This window comes from Lepisosteus platostomus, chromosome 1 (genome assembly GCF_059453375.1).
Source record: "Lepisosteus platostomus isolate fLepPlt1 chromosome 1, fLepPlt1.hap1, whole genome shotgun sequence".
In the NCBI taxonomy this organism is placed as follows: Eukaryota; Metazoa; Chordata; class Actinopteri; order Semionotiformes; family Lepisosteidae; genus Lepisosteus; species Lepisosteus platostomus.
Window position 1 is genome coordinate 55,771,424 of NC_142611.1, and position 27,624 is coordinate 55,799,047.

General features: G+C 38.3%; 1 protein-coding gene across 5 annotated transcripts; it reads left to right on the plus strand.

The window, feature by feature from the left end:
• Window positions 1-154: 154 nt before the first annotated feature.
• il15 (interleukin 15) lies at window positions 155-26,400 on the plus strand. 5 transcript variants are annotated; one of them, XM_088633025.1, is made up of 7 exons: window positions 155-488; window positions 12,504-12,613; window positions 13,782-13,875; window positions 18,716-18,754; window positions 19,098-19,223; window positions 21,355-21,441; window positions 22,452-26,400. In XM_088633025.1, exons 1-7 carry the CDS (start codon window positions 414-416, stop codon window positions 22,569-22,571), a joined length of 651 nt encoding a protein of 216 aa, XP_088489151.1. In that variant the 5' UTR covers window positions 155-413; the 3' UTR covers window positions 22,572-26,400. The 5 variants fall into 5 exon arrangements, with proteins under 5 accessions (XP_088489151.1, XP_088489164.1, XP_088489171.1 ...); XM_088633038.1 differs by having other exon boundaries at window positions 156-488; window positions 21,355-21,402; XM_088633045.1 differs by lacking the exon at window positions 12,504-12,613 and adding an exon at window positions 12,406-12,503 and having other exon boundaries at window positions 158-397.
• The last annotated feature ends 1,224 nt before the right edge of the window (window positions 26,401-27,624 follow it).

Genomic DNA, 27,624 nt, shown 5'->3' on the forward strand with positions numbered 1-27,624 from the left:
GTTAATTACTATGATGACTATTTTGATGTCGTTTTGAAATTGTGATGGAGCACATTCAAAGTGGATTAAGATATCCAACGGCAGAGTGCGCTCTAGTAGCTCTAACTCAAAGAGCAACATTATAAACTCGCAGGACCAGGAGCTCTGCCTGTGTGAAAATGTGTTTTAGGGAGATCGTCACTCAGTTCAGCGACAGACCCGGAAGGCGTTTAGGACTGGAGGCTTTTGGAAGGTTGAAAGACGCACAACGTGTAAACGGGAAAGTTACTATTATTATCAAATTTAATGTTTTTTTTTACATGACAAGAATTAGCTAACCTATTTTGCCACAGATGATAATGGTAGTGAACGACAAATTCGCATGCAAACTGTCGTCGCTTGGCTCGGTTGCGACGAGGTGAATAACTGTTCGGATGAGCGCTTTTTTGATACTGTTCTTTCTCACTGTCATAAAATGTTTCATTCTGCACCGGAATTCCTCGGTAAAGGTAAAATACTATTGTTATTGCTTTGAATAAGAGTTACGTTTCAGTTCTTTGCAGGGACTAGTTGTAATAATTCCAGTGTCTGCCTAATTTAAGTGCATGAACTGAGGAAATTAAAATGGTCAATGCTAGATGAAGTTACTGTAAGTACTGTACTGTATCTACCAAGCAATTATGTAATATACCCACATAATAAGGACTGAGAATGTAAAGTAGTTCTTCCAGTATTTTGGTGCTTATCATTTTGAGATGGTCTTTCGGTTGCGAGACCGATAGTAAAAGTTATCAATATTTTACACGGTATCATTAATAATGAGCAGCACATTCAGCTGCTGGAGGTCAAGACAAAGACTTACATTTGCCTTTTTTTACGCACACTAATTTATGTAATTATCAGGAGGGGAGAATCGGTCGGTATACACTTCACAGTACTGAAAAACGTAAAACTGCAGTCATCAGCTACACACAGATAGTATTGCTTTATTGGTAAGATACAGCGAAAGAAGGCAGTGAGCCAAATGCAAACTTGACTCGTAGACATAAAGCTATGATAGTACCAAAAGTACTAGTGCATTGTTCTTTTTCGTAATACTATTACGACTGTTACTATATACTAAATACTAATACTAAATAGTATTAGAAACTAGCATAATCGATGCCGCACAATAGCGAAAAATTAATGTCTAAGGTATGACACGAGAATTGTTTACAAGAAAAGGCAGACGTCACAGAGACTCAGTTGCGCTTTGAAGGGGTCTTAGATGTGTTTTCCCTTTCAGAGATGGATATGGAAGTGAAACTACTGTTGAAGCTGTTTACAAACAGTCCCTGTGCTTACACGGAGTTTGATTTTTTTTTAAGTTTAAATGACTAGAGGAGGTTAAGTTCAAATCAATGCGCCTGGTTTTCAAAATTTGGTTTTCACGTGTTGATGTCACCTAGGGGCACCGGTTTCCCCGCGGCCCTGTACTGGATAAGGCGATTAGAAAATAGATGGATATTATCATTTTTATACTTTTTAAGCAGATATTAGTTAACCTGTGGTAAAACATTGCAGTTAACCCCTGCAGACAGGGAGTCAGTACTGAAGCGCTGTTGTCCTAAGGTTTAAACGGGGTGCTTCCAGTCGCCGGCAGACCCTTTGGATCCGTTTTCACTAGTTCGTTTCAACCCTAATGAAGACGGAGTGGAGCAGTGGCGTGACTGGAATTGTGGCTTCAGTAGTGTGAGGATTGAATTCCATACGATGCTGGATTTCAGTAACGATTTTTCCTTTCCTTTCGATCTGAAAACATTAATATAAAAACAACAAATACAGATAGGAAGTGCTGTCTCCGGCACGGGACCTCTTTTCCCGTTTTAGATTTTCAAATCGGCAGAATCAGCTCTTGAAGCACAACCAGTAGACCACACCACAAACATTACATCTGCATGGTTTGCTTTTATTGGTTTAACGTGAGGCGGTCGGACTCCTCTTTCATGAGGAATGAGGTGATGGTAGGGCTAAGATGGTGCAGAGCAACTGATGAGTTAGAAATGTGATTATACACGAAACGTCGTTTAAACTCCATAAAGCTTCAGGTTACTATTCTTAACTAATTTTTACAGTAACTTGTGGATACAAGGTTGATTTCAGCTGTCCTATTTGACTTTATCTGTAAATGAATTGTTATACAGTAGCACGGATGGTTAAATCATACAGTGGAGTCATCGGAGTTAAACTTCAAGTGCTCCACATGCAGAATATTGGTATACCAATTAGTAATCCTAATTGTCATCATAATGTAATAAGATGTATTGCAACACATTTAAAATATTTAGTCTGCATTCTCCTTGTGTCTGGTGTAATCGGAAGCATTATGTTGAAGTAATGCCGACATTATGTTTGCAGGGTTTTTTATACAGTATGTATGTTTATCTAATATGTGTAAGATTCCGTTCCAGTGCTGAGCTTGGAAAAGTGGGAAGTGATCTCTGGCCTGAGGCTTTGTAGTCAGGTCACGTACATTACAAAAAAACTGCTGAGTTCGGAAATTCATTCACATTTCTTCATTTGCTTTTCAGCCCTTTAAAGGATGGGTAGTGGGTCAAGAAAGGATCGTAGTTAATTAAAGATCTCACTTGTCAGTAAGGTGCTATAGTTGTTCACTTTTGTGTGCCAGGTGGTCAATTTGAACAAAAATAAAATGTATTTTTGTATGAACAAAAATAAAATTACTTAAGGAAGCAATTTTCTGCAGAAATGTGACAGTGTTTATCAGTTTTGTACCAAATTCAAAACAGAACCTTAGGTTTGTAGCTTTTTGTGTTTGATGATTGGCTTGAAAAAGGGTACCTTGTGGTTGGTGATTAACTCAAGAGAATAATTCTTGATTACTGACTGGGACAAGAAGGCCATGTGCTTTAGGAATAGTGAAGTCTGATCTATCCAAAATTGGAAACTGTAGTGGTACTGTATTTTTTGTTTAATAAAATAACAAAAAATTCTGGTAGTTTCTTATTTTAGAATCATGTCTACTGAGTGACAGTTTGAGTAGCAGTTATGACAAAGATTGTTGTTTTAGGTTTAAAAGTGCTGATGCAAAAGATGAGATTATAACATTAGCTGTAAATGAAGTTGCAGTTAAAAAGAGAAAAATGGTTGGTGTTTTCATGTTTAGGAAAGTACATCTTATTTTCCTTGCTGTGCAAAATAGGGATGATAAAACTGCATCCAAATGGAAAACCTAGAGAAGGAACCTCTGAATACTCTCCCTAGCATACTTTGTTTGCATATCAAATTCATATTCAAACACATTATTGGTATGGCCAATGAATTGCAATGTTGCCAAAGCAATAACATTTAGAACATTTATAACAGTATTACTGTATATTATGTGTGAAGCTCACTGTTCCTCAAGCTGTGACAAATGGTTATGGGATATCAGATCTATTGAGTTTCCTCAAGGGTTTCCTGAGGGTTGGTACTGTAGCTGTTATGATTCCTGCATGTGTGGGAATTCTGGACTTTTTACTGTGTAGGAGAAAGTGCAGCTGTATTTCTGCTTTTCCTTGCTGTTCGTATGTCTAGGCTCTGGTCGCTGAGCCTGTTCTCTCTAGGCAGCCAGATCTGCTGGCTTAGTCCAGTTTCTATTTCCAGGCTGTGGTCAGTGAGCCTGTCCCCCCCTGGACAGCCAGGTCTGCTTGTGTCCAGTTTGTATGTCCAGGTTATGGTCACTAAGCCTGTACTTAATCAGGGTCTGTTTCTCTATGCTGTTTCTTAACCTGGTCAGATACCCAGATAGTGTGTATTGTCTGGGTGTGAAACATTCCAGTTTGTGTTGTGTTTTGTGTGTGTTTCCCAGTAAGTGAGGTATTGTTGTTTTTGGAGGTATGTGCTGTGAGATCGTTGACTGATTTGTAGTGTTTTAGCAGTGGTTTTCTGCTGTTTTTGGTGGTGTCAATGTGAGCTTCAGGAGCAGCTAGGTGAGGGTGTCACTCAGTAGCATAAACATTTGCAATTTAGAGACATTGTGTAAAGTGTGTATGGATCTTGTAAGAACTTTTGATTTGTTGTTGTTACTGTGATGATACGTTTTTAAATTTTGAAGTTTCAACTGTCTTTAGCAATAAATGCCTTGTTCCCTGTTGTGTATAAGGGGTGAGACTAATGGAATCAGTTTGTTTTGATAATCGAAAAATGTAAATTGTTCTGTTTATTCAAACTCTCCAAGGAAACGCATGTGCTTATAAATTTTCAAGTATGAGTAATTAAGGTATGTAGAGGTTGTATGGATTTCTTTCATGTATCAAAGGAACTTTGGATTTCAAAGGAACAAGTAATAGGTTTATTTCATGCTGTAAAGAGAAGAAAGAAAACGCAACGTTTCAGCTGTGGAGCCTTCTTCGGGTGTAAGAAAGATAGGGCAGTCAGCAAAGATAATATAGGATGGGAAAACAAAAACCAGGAGATAGGAGGAGGTGGGAGCAGGGAAGAGGCAGAGCAGCCGATCAAGTGGTGCGAGATTGAGAGAGGTGTGAAACGAAACCTACACATGAATAGAGAGAATTAGAAGAAAACAAGTCTGTCATTGAGAGAAGGGGGATGGTATGAGCCAAGTTTCAGGATACTTTTAGTTTCTGATGTTGTTCTACTATAGGAGTTAAGAAACCCTGCTTTGAGAACGCGGATGGAGAGATCAGTGTGATCATGGCTATCAGAGGTGAAATGAGAACCTAAGTCATCTGTGCATGTTGACCTGAATCAAAACGGATCTTTTTTCAAAGCTGTCCCAAAAAACTCAGTACGCTGATCGGTGTTGGTAAGTTGAGTGTTGGAGTTAAGGATCTACCTTTGAGTTTCATCCCAGCTGTCAAAGCTGGCTGCTCTTCCCCAAGTGCTGGAAACAGGTATGTCAGGAATCCTACTGGCGGCTCCGTCCTTTTCAAATTCATTGGCTAGAATGACCACCTGTCTTTGTTATGATTGGTTGATTCTACCATTATAGTGGCCTATGGACCAGTTTTACAGCTCTCTATAACTGGTTCTGTCAACACTGTGGTGATGCTCTTTTGTTAAATTTGTATTAACTTGGATCTCTTGATTGTGATCTGCTGTATGATTTGGGAAAATCTGACAGTGGCTAACAGGCTGTACTCCACAACAAAGCAACAAAACAGAACTTCTGCCTTTGTGACAACTTTAGGATGTTGATGAGGGTTTCTTAATGTACGATGTGAGTGATTGATTCACTTATTTCCGCTTATCATTGTCAGTGTGGCATTTTGTTTTGATGCGCGTCACTGATGCTTTGAAATTACGTCTGTAAACACAGCAGTACTCACCACGCTCTCCAAAAGTTTAATGCTACAGATTAGTCAAACTCATTGTTGTGCTAAAAATGTAAAAGAACAGATTTGTTGTGGGAGTGGCTTCATCTTCTGTTCTTGCATTTTCAATGGATTATGTCCTGAAGCCTACAACTTGTTCACAGTCCAGACAAGACTGCTTTTTGATGGATGGGGATCAGATGAGAGGTACTGTACATGGCAGCAATGGCTAAAGTACCTCACTTTGTAGTGAATGATTTTTGCCTGTGAAAATAGATGTGGATGCTGTTGAAGGAATATGAAGACTTAACATTTAGACCAAAAATAAATCCAGGAGTTTTTAATTTGTCTATTTTTTTTTTTTATCGGCATCTGACAAGTTTCAAAACTGTGAGTCTTGTACATTTCTTTTGCTACATTCAGAATCTTCTTTCCTTTCATGAAAGGAATTTATTAATATTGCATTCACTATTACTTTGCAAACCAAATCATTTAGATAGATAGATAAGACTTTATTGAGCCCGAAGGGAAATTGATGTGTAACAGCAGTCCAGCCCAAGACAAGCAAAAACAGACATCAGAATAGACGTAAAATGATACAAAATAAATATAAAATAAATACATAGGTGTGTGCAAAATATGATGATCATAGTCACTGTAAAAACAATAGAATATGTGCAAAATATGCATAGGTTTATACAGATTGATTGTCCAAAAAGTACAATGGAGCAACATGCTGTCCATAGACGAGCAAATGAAGGGCTAACAGTCCTAGCCTAGGGCAGCGTTATACACCCTGACAGCTGCTGGGAGGAAAGACCTGCGGAAACGTTCCCTTGAACACCGCAGCTGGAGCAGTCTGTTACTAAAAGTGCTCCGCTGCCCAATAACAGTCCCATGAAGCGGATGAGAGGTGTTGTTCATGATGGCTGTGAGCTTGGTCAGCATTCTCCTCTCAGCCACCACCTCCAGGGGGTCAAGGCTCATCACCAACACAGAGCCAGCCTTCTTGATGAGTTTCTTGAGCCTATTTGCATCTCTTGTCATGATGCTGCTGCTCCAGCACACAACAGCATAGAAGATGGCCACTGCCATCACCGATTCATAAAAAATGTGTAGCAGTGTTCCACACACACACCAAAGGACCTGAGCCTCCTAAGAAAATAGAGTCGGCTTTACAACCTTTGTTGTACAGGGCGTCAGTGTTACCAGACCACTCCAGCTTATCATCCAGGTGTACTCCTAAGTACTTGTAAGACTGCAGCCCCCTCTATGTCCTCACCCTGGATGGAAACAGGGTTCAGCGGAGACTTATTCCTTTGAAAGTCCATGACCATTTCTTTGGTCTTGCTAGTGTTTAGCTAGAGATGGTTAAGATGACACCACTCCACAAAGTTGGTAATCAAGCTCCTATATTCCTCCTCCCTCCCCTCACTAATACACCCCACAATTGCAGAATCATCCGAAAACTTCTGCAGATGACATGCCTCAGAGTTGTACCTGAAGTCAGAGGTGTAAAAAGTGAACAGGAATGGAGCAAGGACAGTCCCCTATGGAGCCCCAGTACTGCTAACAACCTGTTCGGACTCACAGCTCTGTAGGCATACATACTGTGGCCTGCAGGTCAGATAGTCTATAATCCAGTACACCAAGGGAGTGTCCACCTGTGCCGCCCTCAGCTTATCTCTCAGTAAAGGTGGATGGATGGTGTTAAAGGCACTGGAGAAGTCAAAGAACATAACTCTCACAATGCTCCCCATTTTCTCCAAGTGAGAGTTAGCTCTGTGTAGCAGATAGATGACTGCATCCTCCACTCCCAAGTGAGACCGGTAGGCAAACTGCAGGGGGTCCAGTGCTGTACTCACCAGGGTTCTGCGGTGATCCAGTACAAGCCTTTCCAGAGTTTTCATTAGGTGTGATGTCAATGCCACTGGTCTGTAGTCATTCAAGAATTTTGGGTGCCCCTTTTTGGGTACTGACACCAGGCAAGATGTCTTCCAGATTACTGGAACCCTTTCTAATCTCAGACTCAGGTTGAAGATGTACTGCAGCACTGAATCCAGTTTGTCCGCGCAGATCTTTAGCACCCTGGAGCTGATACCATCAGGACCCGCTGCCTTCCCTGCATGGAGTCTCCTAAACTCCCTTCTGACCTGGTCAGCTGTGATGGGTAGGCCGAGGAGGGAGGGGAAGATGGAGTAGGAGTAGGAGGGATCTCATGATGGGGTGACTGAGGACATGAAGAGGGTGTCTGGGGTGAAGGCCTGTAAGGTGATTGGTCAGTGGGCCCTGAATCGAATCTGTTAAAGAAAAGATTCAGCTCATGTGCCCTCTCCAGGCCTCCCTCCTTCCAGGCCTCTATTTGATTGCTGATGAGTAATGAAGTAGTATAGTATAGATCTGTCATGGTCATAAACTACTTTAAGAGGATAAGTGCACAGTGCCTGCGAGGCATGAATAGACCAAAACTACTGGTCTGTACCTGTGCTGGCACTGGCACTGTTAGAGAAAAAGGTGTCAGTTTATGGGCCCCACCTAGTCTGGATTTGTACAAGTCAGCCAGCCTTCTCCATGCGGCTAGTTAATATTATCAGCGGTTATCCTAAATCATTTTTCACAAGGATTGGTCTTTTGATAAACATATCTGTTAGCAAAATGTTTTTTTTTATTTGAAAGCAAGGATAGTTAACATGTAACTGCAATATTTGCTCTTTTTCAACTTGATCTCGTATACAGAAATTATTAGCTGTTGAAACAATGGCAATTGTCCACTTTCTCTACAGAAAGGAAAGACAGAATGCTTCTATTTGAGTATACATCAACAAATAAAAAATTTCAGAGGTCAGTTCCTTGAAGTTCAAACCATTTAACCACCGGTCTGCTTTTAATATATTTGCAGAAGACTGTTTATAGCTACTTGAGTTTTGATTTTTTACTTGCTTTCATTTTAAATTTTGTAGTGAAGAGAGAATTAATAGGATATTGAAATCCCTATTTATTCTGTAGTAAATAATCACCCTAATATTTGTTTTCAAATATGTAAGAATCTATTCCATTTCCTTATACTCAAATGAATACTTATTGTGTTGCAATCACAGACACCTTCCATTATTTCCAAATTTAGTGTTAAACAAGCAAAATGTTTGCAGTGATTGTTCTGCTGTATCCATCTTCCTGGGGCTCATTTTCATATCTCCTTTTTTATCACTCTAAAAAATTGAGCTGTTAGTAGCAGAAGATGAAATGACTCACAAAGGTTAAGGTATTGTTCAATGTAGACGCTTGGAGGATAAAATTGATGGCCAGCTACCAGCATGCATTTCACAGTTATTTACAAATGTGTTGGCATGTGGAAGAATTGTACTTGTTTGATAGCTGCCTTCTCAGACAAGTGCAGATACTAAACACAAGGCACTATGGATAAGCCATACAGCAGTGGGTTTTGTAAATAAGCTTTTCCTTTGAGCAACAAAAAAAGACATTTTGTAAATGGTAAATGAGAAATTGCCTATCCAACCCATCTTGCACAGTAGCCTATATATCCAATACCGTATTGTGACTTTTTCCATGTGTCAATGGGTACTTTTTTGTTTCCTGTGAACCTTTCTGTCTACCTGTAGGCACAGTGAGGCCAATTGCTTTGCTGAAAATGGAATGATGTTGAGGCAACCCTTTAATAATAATAATTGAAATCAGTAACTGATATATGCAATGTTTTGTAAAGTTTCTTCCTGTATTGCATGAAAAAAGGTTATTGCATTTTAAAACTCTGCTGTCTGAGCATCTAAATGCAGTCCTAATTCTTTGAGTCCAACTTGTGATATTTGTTAAATGTCATCATTTTGTATTACTTTATCACACATTGGCTGCCGCTGCCTTATGGGGCCAACAGATGAAAACCAAGTCCTGCTTGCAACAGATAAAACGAGTTGCATTTCACTGATCACGTCAAGGTCATTTCATGTCACATACAGGTCAGCAGAGTTCATGTCCATAATTCACTACTATTAGTTCCTGTTTCACACTTTATCTGGACTCTGCTCGTTATGATACACAGTAAGCATAAGGATAGAGCATAAAAAAACATGAGAGCGATGAGTGATGAGAGAAAACGGCAAAATCCCAGTTAGTCGCACAGTTGTTTTATTGAGCAGACAGGCTGTGTGGTAGACCTTTTTTTGTAACAGAAAAAAAAGTCTATGATGAAAGTCACAGACTGGTGGTGTATGTGGCCATGAGTGGACACAACACAGGTTGTACATCTGTATTGCTTGCTTTTCAGCAGTGTGCAGGAATTAATACCTGGATAAGCATGTGCCTGTTCACTGGTCTCTGAGCCCTAGATTTCACGTTATCCCATTATCCCAATAATACAAGACGGGGGGCAAAATAGTAACTGATGACAGCAAGTGAAACTGAATGAAAAGTTAGTGAATAAACACTACAGGATTTGCAGCTGCTGTTCTTAATGACCCACTGGTAGGGGCTGAGGGCTATAAGCTGGCAGTAGCAGAACAGATTACATTGGCTCCGAAGATTTGGAGTCTTTTCTTGGGAACTGAAAGTACAGTAGGTCAAAGTCCAAGGAAAACAAACCAAGTTGGGTATTTTAAAGTCCTTAAAGCCGAGCAGCTAGTTTTTGAATGTTATTATGAAATCCAGAGGTAGTCGGTACAAGGGAGATTAAAAAGGAGGGAAAAGCTTATGTATTATGGTTTGGGTTAAGATTTGAGCAGTTGTACGTGCTGCAACTTGTTGAGAATGTTTGGATACTCTAGTAAGTTATTCATTAAAAACATCAAACATAAAAAGACAAAAGCATGCATTACCTGTCTGCATTAGGCTGGAAGAGATGTGAACAGATAAGAGCAATGTTATGAAGATTAAAAAAAGGCACAGCAACAACACTGTGAAAATTAGCTTGAGTTGCAAAGTCTTGATCCAAGGTGACTCCAGGATTCCTGACTTGAGTACTTGCACTGATTTCAGGACTTGCTAAAGTTGTCACGGTTGTGAAGTTCATCAGGACACCCAGTTAGAAAGAGTTCTGTTTTTCAGGTCAGATGAAAAAAATAATTGATTGCATTCTTTTTTACCATGATCTGAGCAGTTAACAAAGATAGCAGATGTTTTGTGAATAACAGGAGGTTTTGTGCAAATTTACATTTGTGTGTCAGGTTAGAAAGTTAGACATCAGGTTAGACTTCATTTGGTTAGAAGTGATGACTGATGCCATACCTACAAAGAAATCTGATCCAGTGGGTCAATATTTAAATCCATGGCATATGTGACCCATTTTGCAGGGGAGGAACAATGTTGAATTTGACCAGATTGTTTGTTTGAGTAAATGATATAATGAAAAAAAATTAAACCATGGCAAATCTGGTCCATAAAAACCAATAAGTCATTCAGCAAAGATGTAGTATGATCAACAGTATTTAGGGAAGCAGTGAGGTCCAGCAGGACAAGAACTGATAAAAAATGCTGGAGTCTACAGTCATCAGCACATCATCGGTAACCTTGTCAAGAGCTGCCTGTATCAGCCTCAGATTAAAATTGCTCAAATAATGTAACTGCAGATCGGTGAGCTTGTAACGAAACAAAAACAGCCCTTAACAGACTCAGATTCATCCATTGACACTTCAAACGTACTGTTCTTCACTGTACAGTATATAAAAAATGATGAATTGTGGGAAAAAGGAGTTTTAGGATTACATTCTTGAGTTAGCTGGCCAGTGCATTACGTTAGAATTGCTAGTTTTACTTGAAAGAAATGTAAACAGATAAGCCAGTGTGCATCCATTTGTGATAAAGTTAACATCTATGAAGCTTTTGTACCAATGTGAATGATTTGTAAATGGGACTTTATTTTCTGTTGTCTAACAATCTAAAATTTTAAAGGGATACCTTTGTGAAGCATTATTGAATCCTTAGGACTTGTCAGTTGAGGGTCACTGGAAGAAGAATTTTAGCGGATTAATAGAACTTAATATTGCAAAATGTATTAATACACTTGTGTGTAAATATAGGAATCTCCAGAGCAAAAGAAATGTTTACTTGATCCAAAATGTGCAATACAAGGACATTCAGGTGACTAACAGGCAAACGAGAGGTGATAACAAGATGCACTGTGTCTCTTGTCATTGGTGGGCACATTCATATGCATTATAAAACAAAATTAATTGAGGAGACCATAAAAACCTGTACTTTTGCTGAAGAAGAACAATGAATGAGAGTCAACATACATGCAGTGTCAAAATGTTATATTATAAAAACAGGCACCGAGGATGGCAACTGAAAAAAATAGAACTGCTTTGGTGGCCTGTTTATAAGCAATATTTTAGAGACAGGTTAGAAATTAGCTTCATTTGATTTCAATATCACTTAAAAACAAGATGTATACTCAGAGGAGTGCTAGATTAGTGTACACCTAACAGCCTGCCCCTTTATCTCATGTGTGGGAAGACCGTAAAAAAGGTCCTCACTGGCAGGAAACTGATTTAGCGTAAGGAGTAAGATGGTACGGAGCCTTCAAGCCAAGTAAAAAATGGTGAGGTAATTTGAGACAGTCCTGATCAAAATAACAGTCTTAACATGCCTATTGATATATTTTCAGAAAAAAATATTTACAGTTTTGTGTTTTAATTAAGATTTGTGCTTTTAAATTAGGTTTTGCCAACAGTTTTAAACAGAGTGTTTAATCCCATTCTGACAAGAACTTCAGTCCATGGTAGCTTCCATGCTGAAAAGTAGAAGGACAAAATACATGACATTTCCAAGTAAGGAAATACCAAAAAATTGTTTCTTCCTTCTACTAGTATTTGGACTAGGTTATTCCACAAAGAATGGAATTAATCTCTACTTGTTCCTTTGCAGTCCACAGGCAGATGTCCTGTAACTTCCCTCTTGAGTCAATCCTTTTAGGCATCCATTTCTTCTACCAAACTAGCTCTCAAATCGGAACACAATCATGCTTTTTTGCAGTATTTTTTCTTTTTTTGTTCTGGAATAGTGCCACAATCGTATTTGGTCAATTTTCCGAATGTGTATTTTGTCAAGGTAACGCTATATCGCTTTCAAAGGTCTTAGTGTTTAAATTGTTCTCTTTCAGAAAAGCCAAGTGAGTCACGTTTACATCTACTGCTGCTTCCACCTTTTCCTGGGCTGCCCTCTCACCAGTGAGGCTTGGCTATCCCTCTTCTTTTTAAGGTTGGCAAAGTTCCTGTGAAGTTCTCAAGGGGGGAGGATGTAGAATACAGCTGTGGGGTTTCTGCTCCCTTGGTCGAGACGCACAAATGCGGGGCAGCTAGACCCAACAGGTAAAGCTCAGAGCCGCAGACCAGCATCCCCTTCTGAGCGTAAAAGAGATCTTAAAAGAAGAGAGGTGTTCTATTTCACCTGATTTTGCGGGCAGTGTTAGTAAAAGAATATCACCTGTGAGTGCTGCCAAAGGACCTGTGAGCGCATGCGATCCTGTGTGAAGGCCAGATTGTTCATAAATAATGGTAATAGGTCAAAGTATGCCAAGCTTCTCTGTTTTCAAAATATAAGATTCTTTAAATAACCAGATTATTCATATACTTTTCTTTTAAATAGTACATATACTGAGTGGCATTGAACTGGTTTAAACCATTAAAATTAGTTCCAATACTACTTTGTTCCTTTTTTATTGGCAATCAGTATGTCAGTAGAAGGTACCACAGAAAGGTTGGGATAAGCAACAGTTCATTCTTCTGCAGCTCCTAGATTCACAGATATCTTCACAAATGTGAAAAGATATGTCTGTTCTGTTCTGTTTTACAATAACTACTTTGTAGCAATAAGAAGTTGAGGATAACATTGTTCAGGTATGAAAGCCACTCTTTTCAAACCAATCCCACTGAAGGGCTCGGGTCAATACTGGAAATTCTTTATCAGTAATCCTTTGATTACTAAGATCTTTGCATATTATAAAAAGTGGATGCACTAACCTGTAAAAGGATACAAAGATATTGCAGAATTTAGAGATTGCAATGAAAAGGAATGAACTCTTTGCCCTCAGCCTCTTCTGCTCTCCGCATTGCAGAGCTTTTGAAGTGTTTGTGTACTAAAACCAAAGGAGGAATGATGACAGCATGTTTTCAAGCTGTCAGGAAGCTACAATATACCTGTACAGTAGTGCCAGCAAGCAAACAAGTCATAAGACTTGATACACTTGTCACTGAGTCGCTGAAATCCTGACCCTCATGCTGCCCCTTATCAGAGTTGGTTCACGACAGAGCCCGGGTTCAAGAAGCCATTGAGCTCTGTGCACTCCATGGAAAGGCCTCTCTGGTAGAGGCACTTGAAATACCTATGGCAGTTCACCTTTCCAGGGTCAGACATCTTGTAGGTATAGCTTACATATCTGACAGATCAATATTTTTAATACTCAGCTGTCATGTCTTAAGAGAACTGGTATGCAGTGCAGTGCTTAATGCACTTTTGTTTTCTTTTTCTTTTCTGTAGTTGTGTTTATGCCAACATGCCCACTACTGAAGCCTTAGATCAAGCTTTAAGGGAAATGCAGACGTGTCTGGAGAGCAATCTAAGCTTGTTGAAAGTAAGTGACTTAAAGTGCACATAACTTGAATAAAGCTTATGAGCATATAGTAATTTTGATTTTTCTCGTTGTAATATGACAAAATAGGAAACCATATTTCAGCATCAACTCTGTAGGACCCGTAATGCTTTAGACATACCCTTGGATCACAGAAGGGCAGTGGGAAAACATTTAGGTTTAGGTTTAGGTTAGAAAAAATAAAAGTATTTTTTGATCCACCTATTAGAACTGCCCCTCTGTTTATAGAAATACTAATTGCAAGAATCTTCAAGGAATTTTATACTGCAATTAGAGCTGACCAGTTTACATACAGCAGAAACATACTTTCTTCATGTGTTCTAGTTGTACAAACATATGGTGATACCAGTAATATTTCCCATAAACGTTTTATGCCATTCACAGCACTTCAGGTATATTTAAGTAAACTTAAAGAATATTGGACTATTGGCCAAGATTTACAATGGTTCAACAGAATGTTGAACATTGAATTATAAGACTAAACAAGCATATCATCCAAAGATAAAAGCCAAGATGCAAGTCTCATTGGAGGCCTGGTGTGTCTATGAGTTTTCAGTCTGGCTGGACTCTTCATAACCTCAGTCATCTAATTTGTGGCTTGTTTGGGCATGTTTTACATCTTCTCCCAGACTCTCAGATTCATGACCTGAGGATATATCAGGCCTCCAAGACCAGGATCAGTGTCTTCTGCTCAGTATTATCTAACATATATAACTTTTTAAAAGGCAGATAGGTATTTCTGATCCTTTCTTGGTCAGTATGGGTGTGGTCTGATGAGCATAGAGGCCTTGGAATTATTGCATAGGCCCTTTTTCTTTCTTCAGAGACTGGATGAGGTTTCTTAAGAAAAAATAGTGCATACAAACATACTTAAACTGCTGTTCGAAATGTTAGCCGTTTCATGGGATCACATTTTAGCATGACAATGATCTGAGATACAAAGGCAGGTTACTTACTTAAAAACAAAAAATCAAAGTGCTGGGTTGGCATTTATCTGGCTTGAATCCAACTGAATTCTAAGTGGATCTAAAGAAAGCAATGGTTGTGAAGAAACCACTATTTTCAGTGCACTTAAATTTGTTTGCATTGATGGATCACAACAAATATAATGGGGCTGTTCCAAATTAAAAAAAAAGGGCAATGAAAGACAACACAAAAGACTGATTTAAAGTATATGTAAATACTGATGTGGGTGTGTAAGACCAGCTTTGTGATGTTGGGCTAATTCCAATCATAATCCTGAATACAAGCCAGTATAAATAAGAATAATACAGTGTCTCCAAAATTCTTCAAGACCATAACTATTTTCTTAATACTTAAAAGTCACACTTTGTAATTCAACAAGGTGACTTGGGAAACTAAAAAATGTTTATTCAATTTCTTAAACTATTGCATTTAGACCATGGATTCTGCAGTATCAAGTGGCCATGTTCAGTTAAAAGTCATATATGACATTGTGGATAATAATTATTGCTCTAAAGCAGTGGTTCTCAAACTGTGGTACGCGTACCTGCAGTGGTACGTGGAGTGCCGCCGGGTGGTACGCCACATGACCCTGGAACTGTGTTGTGTGCGCTGAAAAATCGGGACGGGTTTTCATATTTTGTATTTAAATACATGTCGAATACACAGCCTACGTACTATGATACAGTGCGCGCTAATACTTCAGTGGACACAAGAGATACTCTGTAATTCTATACCACTCTATAAGAATGCGTGCTACGGATGCAAGTGACCAATTGTATTTTAAAAAAGCTACTGTATCTCCAGCAAATAGGGAGGTAGGAGAATGTGCGTGATTTTGGAACAATGCCAACGTTGTAAACACAGGAATGCATAGAAATACAAGCTACGAATGCTGGTAATCTTGTGAGCACAGGAAAGCGTGATAGATAACAGAAAATATTTAAGAACTGTTCTAAGTTAATTTGAGAAAAATACACTGAAGTTTATTATTATATTTATTATATGTATGTGTGAGTGTGTGTGCACGCGCACTTATGTTGGTCATTGAGAATTTCTGGGGTTCCTATGAGATGATGACTTGTAGGTGGTACTTGGATGCTTTGGTTGGATTAGGGGTGGTACTTGGTCCAAAAAGTTTGAGAACCACTGCTCTAAAGTATTGAGGGAGGGGTTGGTAAAGTGAATTCGTGAAAGTGCATAGCCCAACATGGAATCAAAGCACATATAAGGGAGCTAGACAATTCCTATAGAACAAGAAAAATAAAAATCAGCTCATATTCACCACATTCCCAATCGTAACAGTGTTGCATGTTGCATATTTTGAGGTAACTTCAAAGAACATTGTGACATTTCCATTCATGGGACAAGGATGTGACAAGGATGTAACAAGAACCAAACTATACTACCTCCATTTGAATGCATACTGGAGTTTGTTCATTTCACCTGTAATTGTACTGAAGCTGCCACGAAAGTGTGTGTTTGTAGACTCTGAGACTGTTTCTAGTAAATTGGGTTTCTGTACTTTTTACACTTCAAGAAAAGGTTGTAGATGGAGATAAATTAGTTTGGGTGGATTGGACCCTGTATAAACACCTTGATTCACGTTTACCCAACGTTTCATTTTACAGGATACCACATTTAGCTCTTGCCCTCGCAGTTGTCTTCCTTCTTTCCTTCTTCTGCCTGCTCATATGAAAGTTATATCTCAGGAAGTGACAGAACTTGTTGAATCCATCTTTCATTCCAAACGTCCATTCTCCAGTACGATCTTTCTGCATGCCATCGATACCTGCTCACCTGGGTTATCAAGCCTTTCTGTCTTCTTTCTCCACCTGTCGTGATGACGTACATTCTCCCTCCACAGAGCACCAGCGTTACCACACCCTCAGGGCTGTCCCCCCCATTCAACCCTGTATCTTCTCCTACCCTCTCCATTCACACAGTCCTTATCTCATCTGCCCCTTGCCTCTTTCTGGATTCTTTTCTATCCCTTCTTCATAGTGTAAAATTCACTGTGCCTTTGGCCCCTGCAACATTTTGACTGGTTTTATCTCTTTGTCCTTCCTCACTCCACCTCTTTCTGCTGTCTTGTGAGAGCCCACCCAGCTGTTGATGCCTTCTCCTCCTCCTGCAGTCCCACGGCTTCAGACTCCACTAGGTGCAGGCTTCTCGTCCACAGCAATTACTGCCCATAGGCCCACATTGCAGCCCCCACTCCTTCAGGTGTCCAGGTCGTAACCCAGGCGTTGGCAATGACAGGTGCCATTCCTTGTTCACTGGCTTCCTACCTAGAATGGTGTCAGTCCCTTCTTCTGGAATGGTTTGTGAAATTTCTCTGATACAATTTTGCATTCTAAATCATATTAAATCTGCCATTGGCCCTTTCATATCCCCTTTTCTTCATTGGATCTGCTCTTTTATCTGTTCTTTCAAACTTTGGAACTGAAGGATTCTGCTGAAGTGTTAGGTTGTCCCATTTCCTTTTTGGGATTGCCTCAGTCTTATCCTCACGGTGGGGTTGTTGTTCTTTCAGAAAGGATGAGCTAAGCTAGGAAAGTAAACTAATTCAAATCACCCCTCTGTTCTGTCTTAATTATTTGGGGTTTGACTGAAATACTGAAACCGTATGATTATACCGTTTTGATGCTGCACAGTTGGGCTATTTCCATTGCGTCACAGAGTATAGTACAGGGGTCCCTGATATACATTAGGGTTAGGGTCCAGGAGGTAATGGCTTATGGTGAAACAACAAATAAATAATAATATCTCCATAAATATTGGAGGGTGTGGGGCCATAAAAGTAAGAGGCTTTTTCCATAAGAATTATTGGATACATTCAATTAAGGAACCATAAGTTAGGCTGGATATGTGTTAGAGTTGCATCTACCCAACTACAGTAGAGAGGGTCCTGTTGTAAGTCCAATAATACAACTTATAGCAAAATGACTTGGGGGTAATTAATATCTATAGGGAATTAATAATTAATCATGTTTTTTTGTGTAAAAACAATACCTATAACCTATAAAAACAATAAATAGAAATAGATATCTTCACCAGCTCCTTTCAAATTATGGTCTGGTTGAAAACCACCAAATCGCTTTACTTCAGGGTAATTTGTCTGAAGGAATGTTTATGCATTTAAAGTTAGTGATCACACCTTGATCAATTGGATACACGATTTGGTGCATGGTGGTAACTCTAATGTTGGGGTATAACTATTCATTATTGAAGTTAATAAAAGCACTGTCTTTTTGAATGTTGAATGTTAAATTTTGTTCTTCACAATATTATTTCATTTATGGAACAAAATAAGATTTTTTTTAGTTCCTTCAACAATTTAAGTGTGAAGCAACGTATAGCACCGTGACTCATAATAGGGACAGTCACTTTTCTGCACCCCATTTTCTAATTGACATTTTCTAAATGGGCATCCATTTTCTAACCACTTCATCCAATTCAGGGTCATGGGGCAGGATATACCGTGGACACCAGTCCATCGCCAGGCAGACGCATAGACACACACACTCACACCAGGGCCAATATTCCCAGAAGCCAATTAACCTACCAGCATGTCCTTGGACTGTGAGTGGAAACCAGAGTACCTGTAGGAAACCCACATGAACTACAGGAAGAACTTACAAACCAACAGGTGGGGAATTGAACCCAGAGTCCCAGCACTGCCAAGCAGCAGTGCTAATCTCTGTGCCACTTGCTGTCCCACAAGCTTTTTGCTCCTGAGATGTGTTCTGTATGCCTCTGCATGTCATATCTAGAGTTGTGAGGAGCCCACTGTCTAACTCAAAAAATGTATTATTTTATTCATGTTCAAAGCTTTAATGTGTATTCTTTTCTCCAGAGTGCTGGTTGTGTTTATTACACTCCTGAAGATTATGATGTAAGTAGAAAGAGCATTAATAAGCCATAGTGTGATTTAAAAAGCTTATGTTTTCTAATTTAGAGAGAAAAGATTTGCAGTTTACTTATTATAAATGAGTGCATTATGAACTTCTGACATATATTGTAATTATTATTGGAATGAAATTATTTGTGTTATTCATATTCTTGAGGAAATACCCAAATCATTAATATTAATTTTCAAACTGCTTCACATAACTGCTTTTAGACAATCATTAGTCTTCTGTGGAAAATCTGAATAACAAAATTAAAAAGGCTGTTAACGTATAATATTTTAACGCAGATGAAACCACATTGATCCACTGTTGGGATTTATTTTTTAGACTGACTGCACAAATACATTGTTCGAGTGTTATATTTTGGAGATGGAGGTTATTATATTTGAACTTGATCAAGACTACGAATCTGTGCACTCCTTGCAGACTTTTTTGGAACATGCAAAGAAAAAGGTGAGTTTTTTTCTTAAAACATTATATACAGTAGGTTATCAACACTGCAGATTTAACATTAGCAAATTACTTTAATTTATTCAAGATTCGATCTGGCAACTGGGGAATGAGCAGGGAAGAGACTGGGGAAGAGCAGAGGGGAATGAAACGGAGCTGAAGGTTATTAAGTGCAACTTTCAAATTTGCTAACAGACTAGGAACATTCAGTTTATTTTTATATAGCGCCTTTCACAACAAGGTTGCCCCAAGGCACTTAACGAAGCTGTGTGACAAAACATGACAGTACAATATAGAAAAAGAAAAAGCCAGAAGACAACGGAAGAGAGGAACCAAAAACTTCTCTGTAAGGAGAAAAAAAACCTCTAGGGGTCCAAGGTCAACTGGCTGCCCAACCCCTCTGGGCATGCTAGGTTATACAATTCTAAAAAAAGTACTAAATTGGGAGTATTAAATCTTCCATCCTGTGCCAGTACTTCATGAAGATCTCTGTAGACCAGCAAATTCTCCTAAACAATAGCTGTATTCGTGATCCATTGCAGTGATGCAGCATCCAACTCAGTGGACATGTGGGGAGGAGAATAGGATAATTTGGTCAGAACAGACGTATCGACCTGGAAGGCCAACTCTGAGACACACAATGGCATGTACAACATAGGGGTGCACTTGTTTATATGTGAACTTGTTTTGTATTTCAGTACAGTTCTCTGCCCCAGACCCTTACGAATGTCCCATTGTACTATAGTTTAATTACTTGAGAAATTCTTCATTATTTATAAATTATAAATCTGGATCTTCAGTTTGTCTATTGTTACAGATGGAGGATACGTAGATGGTGAACATCAGGAATTGACCGAGCAGTTTAGTCAATAAGTGAAATAATTATTCATAACCAATTGCATCTTACAATGACTTGTAAGTCATTTCTAGCAATATACCCGAGCGGCTGGTATAATTAGAGGCTCATGAATTCTTTGTTCTCCAGCACAGCTTTGATGAGAGGAGTAATAATTCAGGCACCCTTGGTTAAACAAATATTTATTACAGTGACACAAGGCACAGATTACACTATGCACAACAAAACATACAACACACAAGTTACTCTATGTATAAACAAGGCGTTTCAGAGGCCTAACATTCTGATCACCCAGACTGCTACTAAGTGTTAAACTCTTAATGCCTACAGGGGCTACATAAGAGATAAGCTGCCTTCTAACTAAATACAATGTAACCTGCAGTTAAATCTTTCTTTGTGCACCCTGGATGCCACAAAAGAAATGGGAGCCTTCAGTATATCCCTTTCCATACAAATGCACTCTTAGCAGGGAAGACATTTCTAACTGAGGTATATTTTACCCAGGAAACCCAAGTTCCCTAAAAACACAGAATAGCAAGCCTTCTCTTTAGTAAGGTTCAGATACTTAGCTCTAGTCCAGATTTATTTGGATGATCATGAAGTAGGGGCTCTTGCCTGGCGCAAGCTTCAAGTTCCAACACTAGAAGTGTTTACTCTTCCAAGTTTCATAAATTTTATCTAAAATCTAAGACACTTCTTAGTCACACTAAGCTGTAACATTATATTAGTTATATATTATTTTGGAACAAGTAAAACTGTCTGAAGAATGTGTAGTAAAAATAAAAAGGACAAACAGTGAAATGTAAATATACACAGACTTTTATAGAGTTGCTAGTTAAGAAGTGAATGAGTTAATGTAGTACAGCCTTTGCTATTTTTGATACAGTAAGTGGTTTGTTTAGTTTAAGATGCAATTGGAAAAGTTTCTTGAGCAGTCAAGCATATACAACTTTGGCTTAACCTACTTGGCTGTTGGCCAACAGCCTGGCCCTAGGACAAGGAAGTTAGGACTGGGATACAGACAGACATTAACCAGGGGATCAGTGCAAAGCTGGAGGTGGGGTGGGTCCTTTTGAGGGCTACATGCATGACTTAGGTATATAAATTACACTCAGATAAAACAAAACTATAGATTCCAACAAAATGCTGTGGTAACCAGTTAAAGTAATTTTTAAAACTAGCTTTTTTAAGTTGCTAAAATGTAAACCATGTTGTATGATCTTGAATCTCTTTCCATATAAAATAGCAATGGATTTTTTCTATTTCCTACTTGTTTAGATCACAAATGATCTGAAGAATTTGGGGACAGAAACAGACTCTTCGCAGGTACATCACATCTCCGGTACTCAAGAAATATCTACAGGGGTTTGTGAAAGTTATTATTTGTGGCAGGATACAGGATTCCTTGAGTAAAAATCAAATTTTGTACATACTTGACTACTCTCTGAAAAACACGTTGCTGATTTAAAAAAACGTTTCAGTCTTCTGATCTTTCTGAAGACTTGTGGCAAATTCAGAGCACAGGCTATATTAACATACAATTAAGAATGCATTATTTCAGCTAGTTGTTTAACACATTTTTTAAAATTTTGTAACATCACCCCTTGTCTAGGCAATTTGACGTCCAGACATAATACTTGGGCTATTAAAGGGGATGATTCGCCCTGCTGCTGGACTGTCTTGATGTTCTAAAAGGCAAAATGGCTGAACAACATTAAGCAATTTGTGTCTTCAATTGATCTACAACTCCTACCCAAACAGACTTACTGTGGGGAATTTGAATCATTCTAGTTGTAGTTTTGTATAATCTGTAGAGTAAAATCATTTGAATTTGGCGATTTAATACAAATTATGTTAAAAAGCAAGGCATCTTAAAAACAGAGAAATATGTACAGCCACAAGAGGCCACAAATTATTTATGGAGAGAAGTCATATGTATGTATTGTCACTTTGTCTTAACTGTCTGTTCGTTCTCCAGAGTGATTTTGCCGTACCACAAGAGTGCATGAACATTTTAACTGGCTAATTGTTGTGTTTCAACTTTTTGGATGACAAAAGTTTTATTTTGAAAAAATAAATCAATCAAATGTTACAGAAAAAAGCACTTTATTTATTTGAAACACAGATTTGATGTCAAATGTAGCACGTTCAGTACGTCAAATATAATTTTAGGTGGCATGTCATTTTATGCTGTTGAAGTAACATTCTAAATTACAATATTATTTTTCTTATTATTGTGAATAGAGAAATGTTATTGGTTTTGTTTGCATAACAGCATGATAAGACAGTTTAACAGAAGGATTTAATGGGTAGACAGTTAATGAAAAAATTCAATGTCAAGAGCAGGAGAGTAATGATTTTATCTTATTTCCTAGATTTTTTTGCACTGTAAACGATGTGAAGAATATGAAGAGAAGACAGCAGAAGCATTTCTCTCCAAGTTTCAGACATTTTTGCAACATTTGCATTCAATAGGATATAATATGACTAGTTGAGATTTTTTTAGTTGCTTATATTTATTGATATATCTGTGTGAGAAATTATTGTGTGTTGTTTTTGTACATAGAATTTGAATACTCTTTAGAGCAATTAGAAAAATTCCCTCAGGGGACAATAAAATCTTATCTAAAATACTGGTATATGCAAATGTTTCCTATACATTTTGCTACACATTACTTAAGCTAATAAACTGCTTGCAAAATAGTTTGTAATACTATCGAGGCAAGATTTGTAGAAAAATTTGTATAAAACATTTCGTTTTAAAAGAAATTCTGAATTTGTTTTGTCTAAAAGTTGCATGGCATTAACTTTTGAAACTCCAACAAAATGTTTAGAACAAAGAAAATGGTTTAATGGTGAGATTCTTTTTCAAACTGTCACTCTGTACAGTCATACTGTCAGGGAGAGTTCTTTCCGGACCCTGTGCAGACGACACAATCCAAGGTAGAGTGAGGAAACTCTGGGAAAAGGGCATGCAGGATACAGGGATGAAAACAGGGGGCGTCCATGGAGTGCTGGTGGTCGGGGGAGGTGTGGCCGAGGCAAACGATCCAGGGATGAGTCAAACGGGAAATCCAAAAACAGGGCAAAAGTCCAAGGCCAGGCGATCCATCCGGGACAGACGATTAAAATCCAGAACCGGGTCGGGACCCGCAGGGGGCACAGGAACGGGAACAAGAACAGAAACTAAAACCATAACAGAGCCAGGCGTTAACCCAGGTCCCGGGCTCTACATTGGTTCCTGCATCATGCGAGCCCGGGACCTGGATGCGCCTGGCTCCGTTGAAAAGCTAATCAACAGATTTGTCTTCTCCCAAATTGACTACAGTATTGCACTACTGGGGTTTCTAAATCCACATTAAACAAACTCCAGTATGTCTGAATTTCACCAGCCAGAATCCTGACGAGATCTAGCGCAAGTGATCACATTACTCCTATCCTGAAATATTTGCAATAGCTTCCTGTCGACTTCAGGATCCTCATGCTCGCCTATAAGGCTCTGCATGGCTTAGCACCTCAGTACCTGTCTGAACTATTATCGCCCTACTTCCCATCTCGCAACCTTCACTCTTCTAATTCTGGTCTCCTAACTGTCCCTGAAGCCCATCTACACTATGAGTGTTATGCCCCCAAACTCTGGAACTATCCCTAAGAATATCAGGGATAGTTCCTTCTCTACTCCTCTGCCCCTACTGTATTCAGTACCCCCATCTACTGTCTCCTCTCATTGTGTATATCTTGTGTATTTTTTTATATTGTTGTCATTCTGTAAAGCGCTTTAAGAATCCACCTTTAAAGGTGCTATCTAAAAGTATATATACGTTTTATATTACTATTAATGATCTGTAATTTGCCTAGAAGAAACAATCATCAACAAGAGTGATAAACATTAGATCAGGGGTGAGTTTCCCAAAAACGATGAATCTTAGAGAATAACGAGCAACATTATGATGCATATACGTTAATTTTTTTTTTTGCGTTTCCCAAAGCCCCTCTTAATCGGTCATTTTACTAGCGAGAATAAAGTACTTCTTTGTTAACCCTGCCCCTGATGTCGCTTGGCAAAAAGCATCACAAGTCGATTGAAAAACAATCAATTGACAATACTTTCATTATATGGTTTCGGTTTTTGGTCCTTCAGTGGGATGAAATAAGGTTGTGAAAAGGAATATGAAGTAACATGACATCATAATTTAACAACCAATTAAGCGAACGCGTATAGATTAGGCACAAAATGGGACACAAAATAAATGACTGACATGCTGTAAAAGAAAACCAAAATTGACTGTGTGGACAGTGTATGTGTCCTGCACAAGGTCTTTGATTTAAAACAAGATTTTTTGGCACGCTGCCATTGTTAAGAATCACAGTGTTTCATGAGAAAATACTGCTGCTATTGGGTGTATTGGAACTCCATTTTAATAGGTCTTATTAACATGACATCTGGAAAAATCAATAACCAAGCTTGGCATGTGTCGCTCAACAAATACAGGACCTACAGTACAGTATAATCAAATTTAAAAACAAGAAGGTCTAAGCTTTACCATCAACAATCATGACAGAACATAAAGCGGTATTCAAACTTTAAATCTAAATAAATATTAGGCCCAATGATTTAACATAATTCATTACTGCATTTCATCATGAAATCATATCATCTAGTAAAGTATAAAACTTAGCATGTAACGGATTGGGGTATTCTGGGCATATGCCCTCACCCCTTCCATACAAATACAAGTAGAGGAGAAAATCTAGATAAAAGAAAGAAAACAGAACAAAAAAACGAATTAACTGGCAGCGGTAATGAGGTAAATATGTAACTAAGTTATATTTTTACATATATTAAATGTTTTCCTTGCTTTGGCATTTTTCATGTTCTTTATGGAATTTAAACTCCACCTCAAAAGTACTGAAAGAGGGAGTATTATTGGACCATTTGAAATTTACCCAGGATGACTAATAAATTAATTACTGTATAAATCAATGTTCTTTTTCCAAATGTCCTCTTACATGGTACAACAAAATATCAAAATCCTTAATATAAAATCGTAGTATTCTAAATTTCCAGAGGATTGTCATGATGTGAATTGAATGTTCTCTGTCTGGCGATCTCTGTCGCTAAGGTTGGTGCAAGAGATTGCCAGTTTAAGAAGCAGTGATTAACGAGTGGGTCGGGGAGCATGTAGATTATGAAGGATTTAACGTGCTACTTTAGTTACGATGGATTTTGGGAAACACTCATAAATTAATGATAGATTTTTAGATCGAGTTTACGATGTTCTTAGCGCTACGATGCTTTCAGGAAACTCACCCCAGATCTGTTAAAGTTTTATTTCTATTAAATAAAATCAAAACATTGCAAGAGGAAATAATGGGTAGAACATGTTCCACAAAGGGTAAAAAAAGCTCACACTCAAAATAAACACTGCAACACAGAACAAATGCAGTGGTACACAAATGAAGAACAATTGTGTGACAGGAAATTTCATTTTGTAGAAATCATGAAAAATTATAAACTATATCTGTACAACACACAAAATGAATTTAAAATGTATAAATGCAAAAAAGTACTGTACAACAATTTGTGTGATGAAACAGAAGTAAAAATGTATGGCTATGTGTAACAGGCAGTTCGGTTTTAATTCAAAGTAAAAAAAGAAAAAAGTGATAAAAAACATCAAACTGAGGACTGTCTAAAACACATACAGGTGATTCCAAATGTTGTTATGCTTGATAAAACTAATGAAAGATGGTACAGTGGACCTGTGCAGTCAATAAGCTGGAGGGGAAAAAGCCTGAAAGCAGTTAGAGATAAGAGCACTGAATTATGTCAAACCGGTCTGGCAGATGTATTCTGAAAAAGAACCGTGTTGCGTTGATTAGGTTGTGAAGAAACCAAAGACTGAGTTCTTTGAAAAGGGAGCATTGAAAGAATGCTTAGCAAGCCTGTAGCGTAGTGAGAAAATATATATTAAATTATATTGTGGGAACCCAGAGACAGTCACTTGTAAGCCCAATCTGAAATTCCCATCCAGAAAAGGGAGATGTCTTGATGAAGAACTACAAGATCACAGTCAAACAAGACTGCAGATCAAGCAACAACATGCAGGAACCATAAATACTGTAATTTTCCTTTGTAAATGTAAATGTATGTAAATATAAAAGAACTGTAATAAACATGTATTCTATATTTTGTACAACTTATTTAATACTGTTGAGCTTTGAAGTGTTCTGTTGTAATTGTTGTTGAAACTTTGCCAATACTTGTATAACTTTGTCATGCTAATAAAGGGCTCTGAAATTCAAAGTAAAACTGAAAGCAAATGTGTTGGTGATCATGGTCATTTAATATGCTCAACATAAACAGAAAAGTGAGACTGACAAACATCCACTCACCATGCAGCGCCTGCTGAGTTAGTGAAACTCTGAACTTTGCTATTTGGTTAACATACAGTATGCAGAATAATTCACATCAGTCATGCTGCTGACGAGGTTCTTGGCAATTCTGCAACAAGCTGTTTCTTCAATAGTGTAAACTAAATGGACACTAGGTAGATTTAATGCTGTAGATAACAACAGAGACATTGTGTTTACCTGGTTTTTTTTGCAAAAGGAAGTGTAAAGAAACATGCAGGCACTAGCCACTTGTAGAGGGAGTTCAAAGACAAACTGTTTCAAGTTACACAGGAGTAAATGAGTGACATTTTCTCTGAAGCTTAATGACAAGGATCTGTATCTTTAGTATTTCTTCACTACTAGAATTCAATTCTCATGATAGCAGCCTTCCCCTTTTGAGACATTTTGCATAAGGAGGAAACGTTCTTTAAATACCTGAGAGGGGTGCATGTCGCCAAAAGGACAGCCTTTGATGTTTCATGACCATTTTGTGTCACTACAGTTGTAGTAGTACTTGTATATATTTTTTAACCCAGTCAAAAATAACCACACTGTTCAAATTCGATAATAACAATACACACAAGACATTTAGGAGGTTTTGTGATAAAAAAACGCATTCATTTCTCCACTTGAACAGATGGTGAAATCTCCACAGAATGTTCTACTGCCCTCTATAAGCTGCACCTGTCTATTCCTACCACCTATCCTCCCACTTGGTGAATGAACTTCCTAGTGCATATAACAGGTGCTCCACATCTTTGTAAAACCATAAACCTTCTCACGTCACTTATAGTTGTAGATGTATTGTAAGTAGGACTAGAAACGTACGTAGTCAGTAAAATTATTGTCAGATTGGGTGTTGCCAGTGAAGTTAAGTTTATTTTGGCTAGGGTTCTGAAAATGCAGTTGTGGTATGCAGTTTCTGTCTGATTTACTGGAAGTAACGTGGATGGTGGATTAATCTACAAAACTAAAAATAATCCTGCAGTGTACGCGTTGATTAAAGGAATCTGTGCTCACAGTTTCACTTATCCTCATTATAAGTTAGTGTTCATTTTCTTCAAGGCAACACAATGCATTCCTGGCTCACAATTCTTTTTTCAAAGTATTAGACGTGTTCTCAGTAAGATAGCTCTCTAAACTAAGGAAAAT

What these genes read in the sequence shown, in the direction of transcription:
- il15 (XM_088633025.1), top strand. Translation starts at nt 414, where the DNA reads ATGAGCGCTTTTTTGATACTGTTCTTTCTCACTGTCATAAAATGTTTC. An exon ending in ACCGGAATTCCTCGGTAAAG is followed by an intron (nt 489 to 12,503) that starts GTAAAATACTAT and finishes CTTCTTTTTAAG; the next exon opens with GTTGGCAAAGTTCCTGTGAA. An exon ending in GCAATCTAAGCTTGTTGAAA is followed by an intron (nt 13,876 to 18,715) that starts GTAAGTGACTTA and finishes TCTTTTCTCCAG; the next exon opens with AGTGCTGGTTGTGTTTATTA.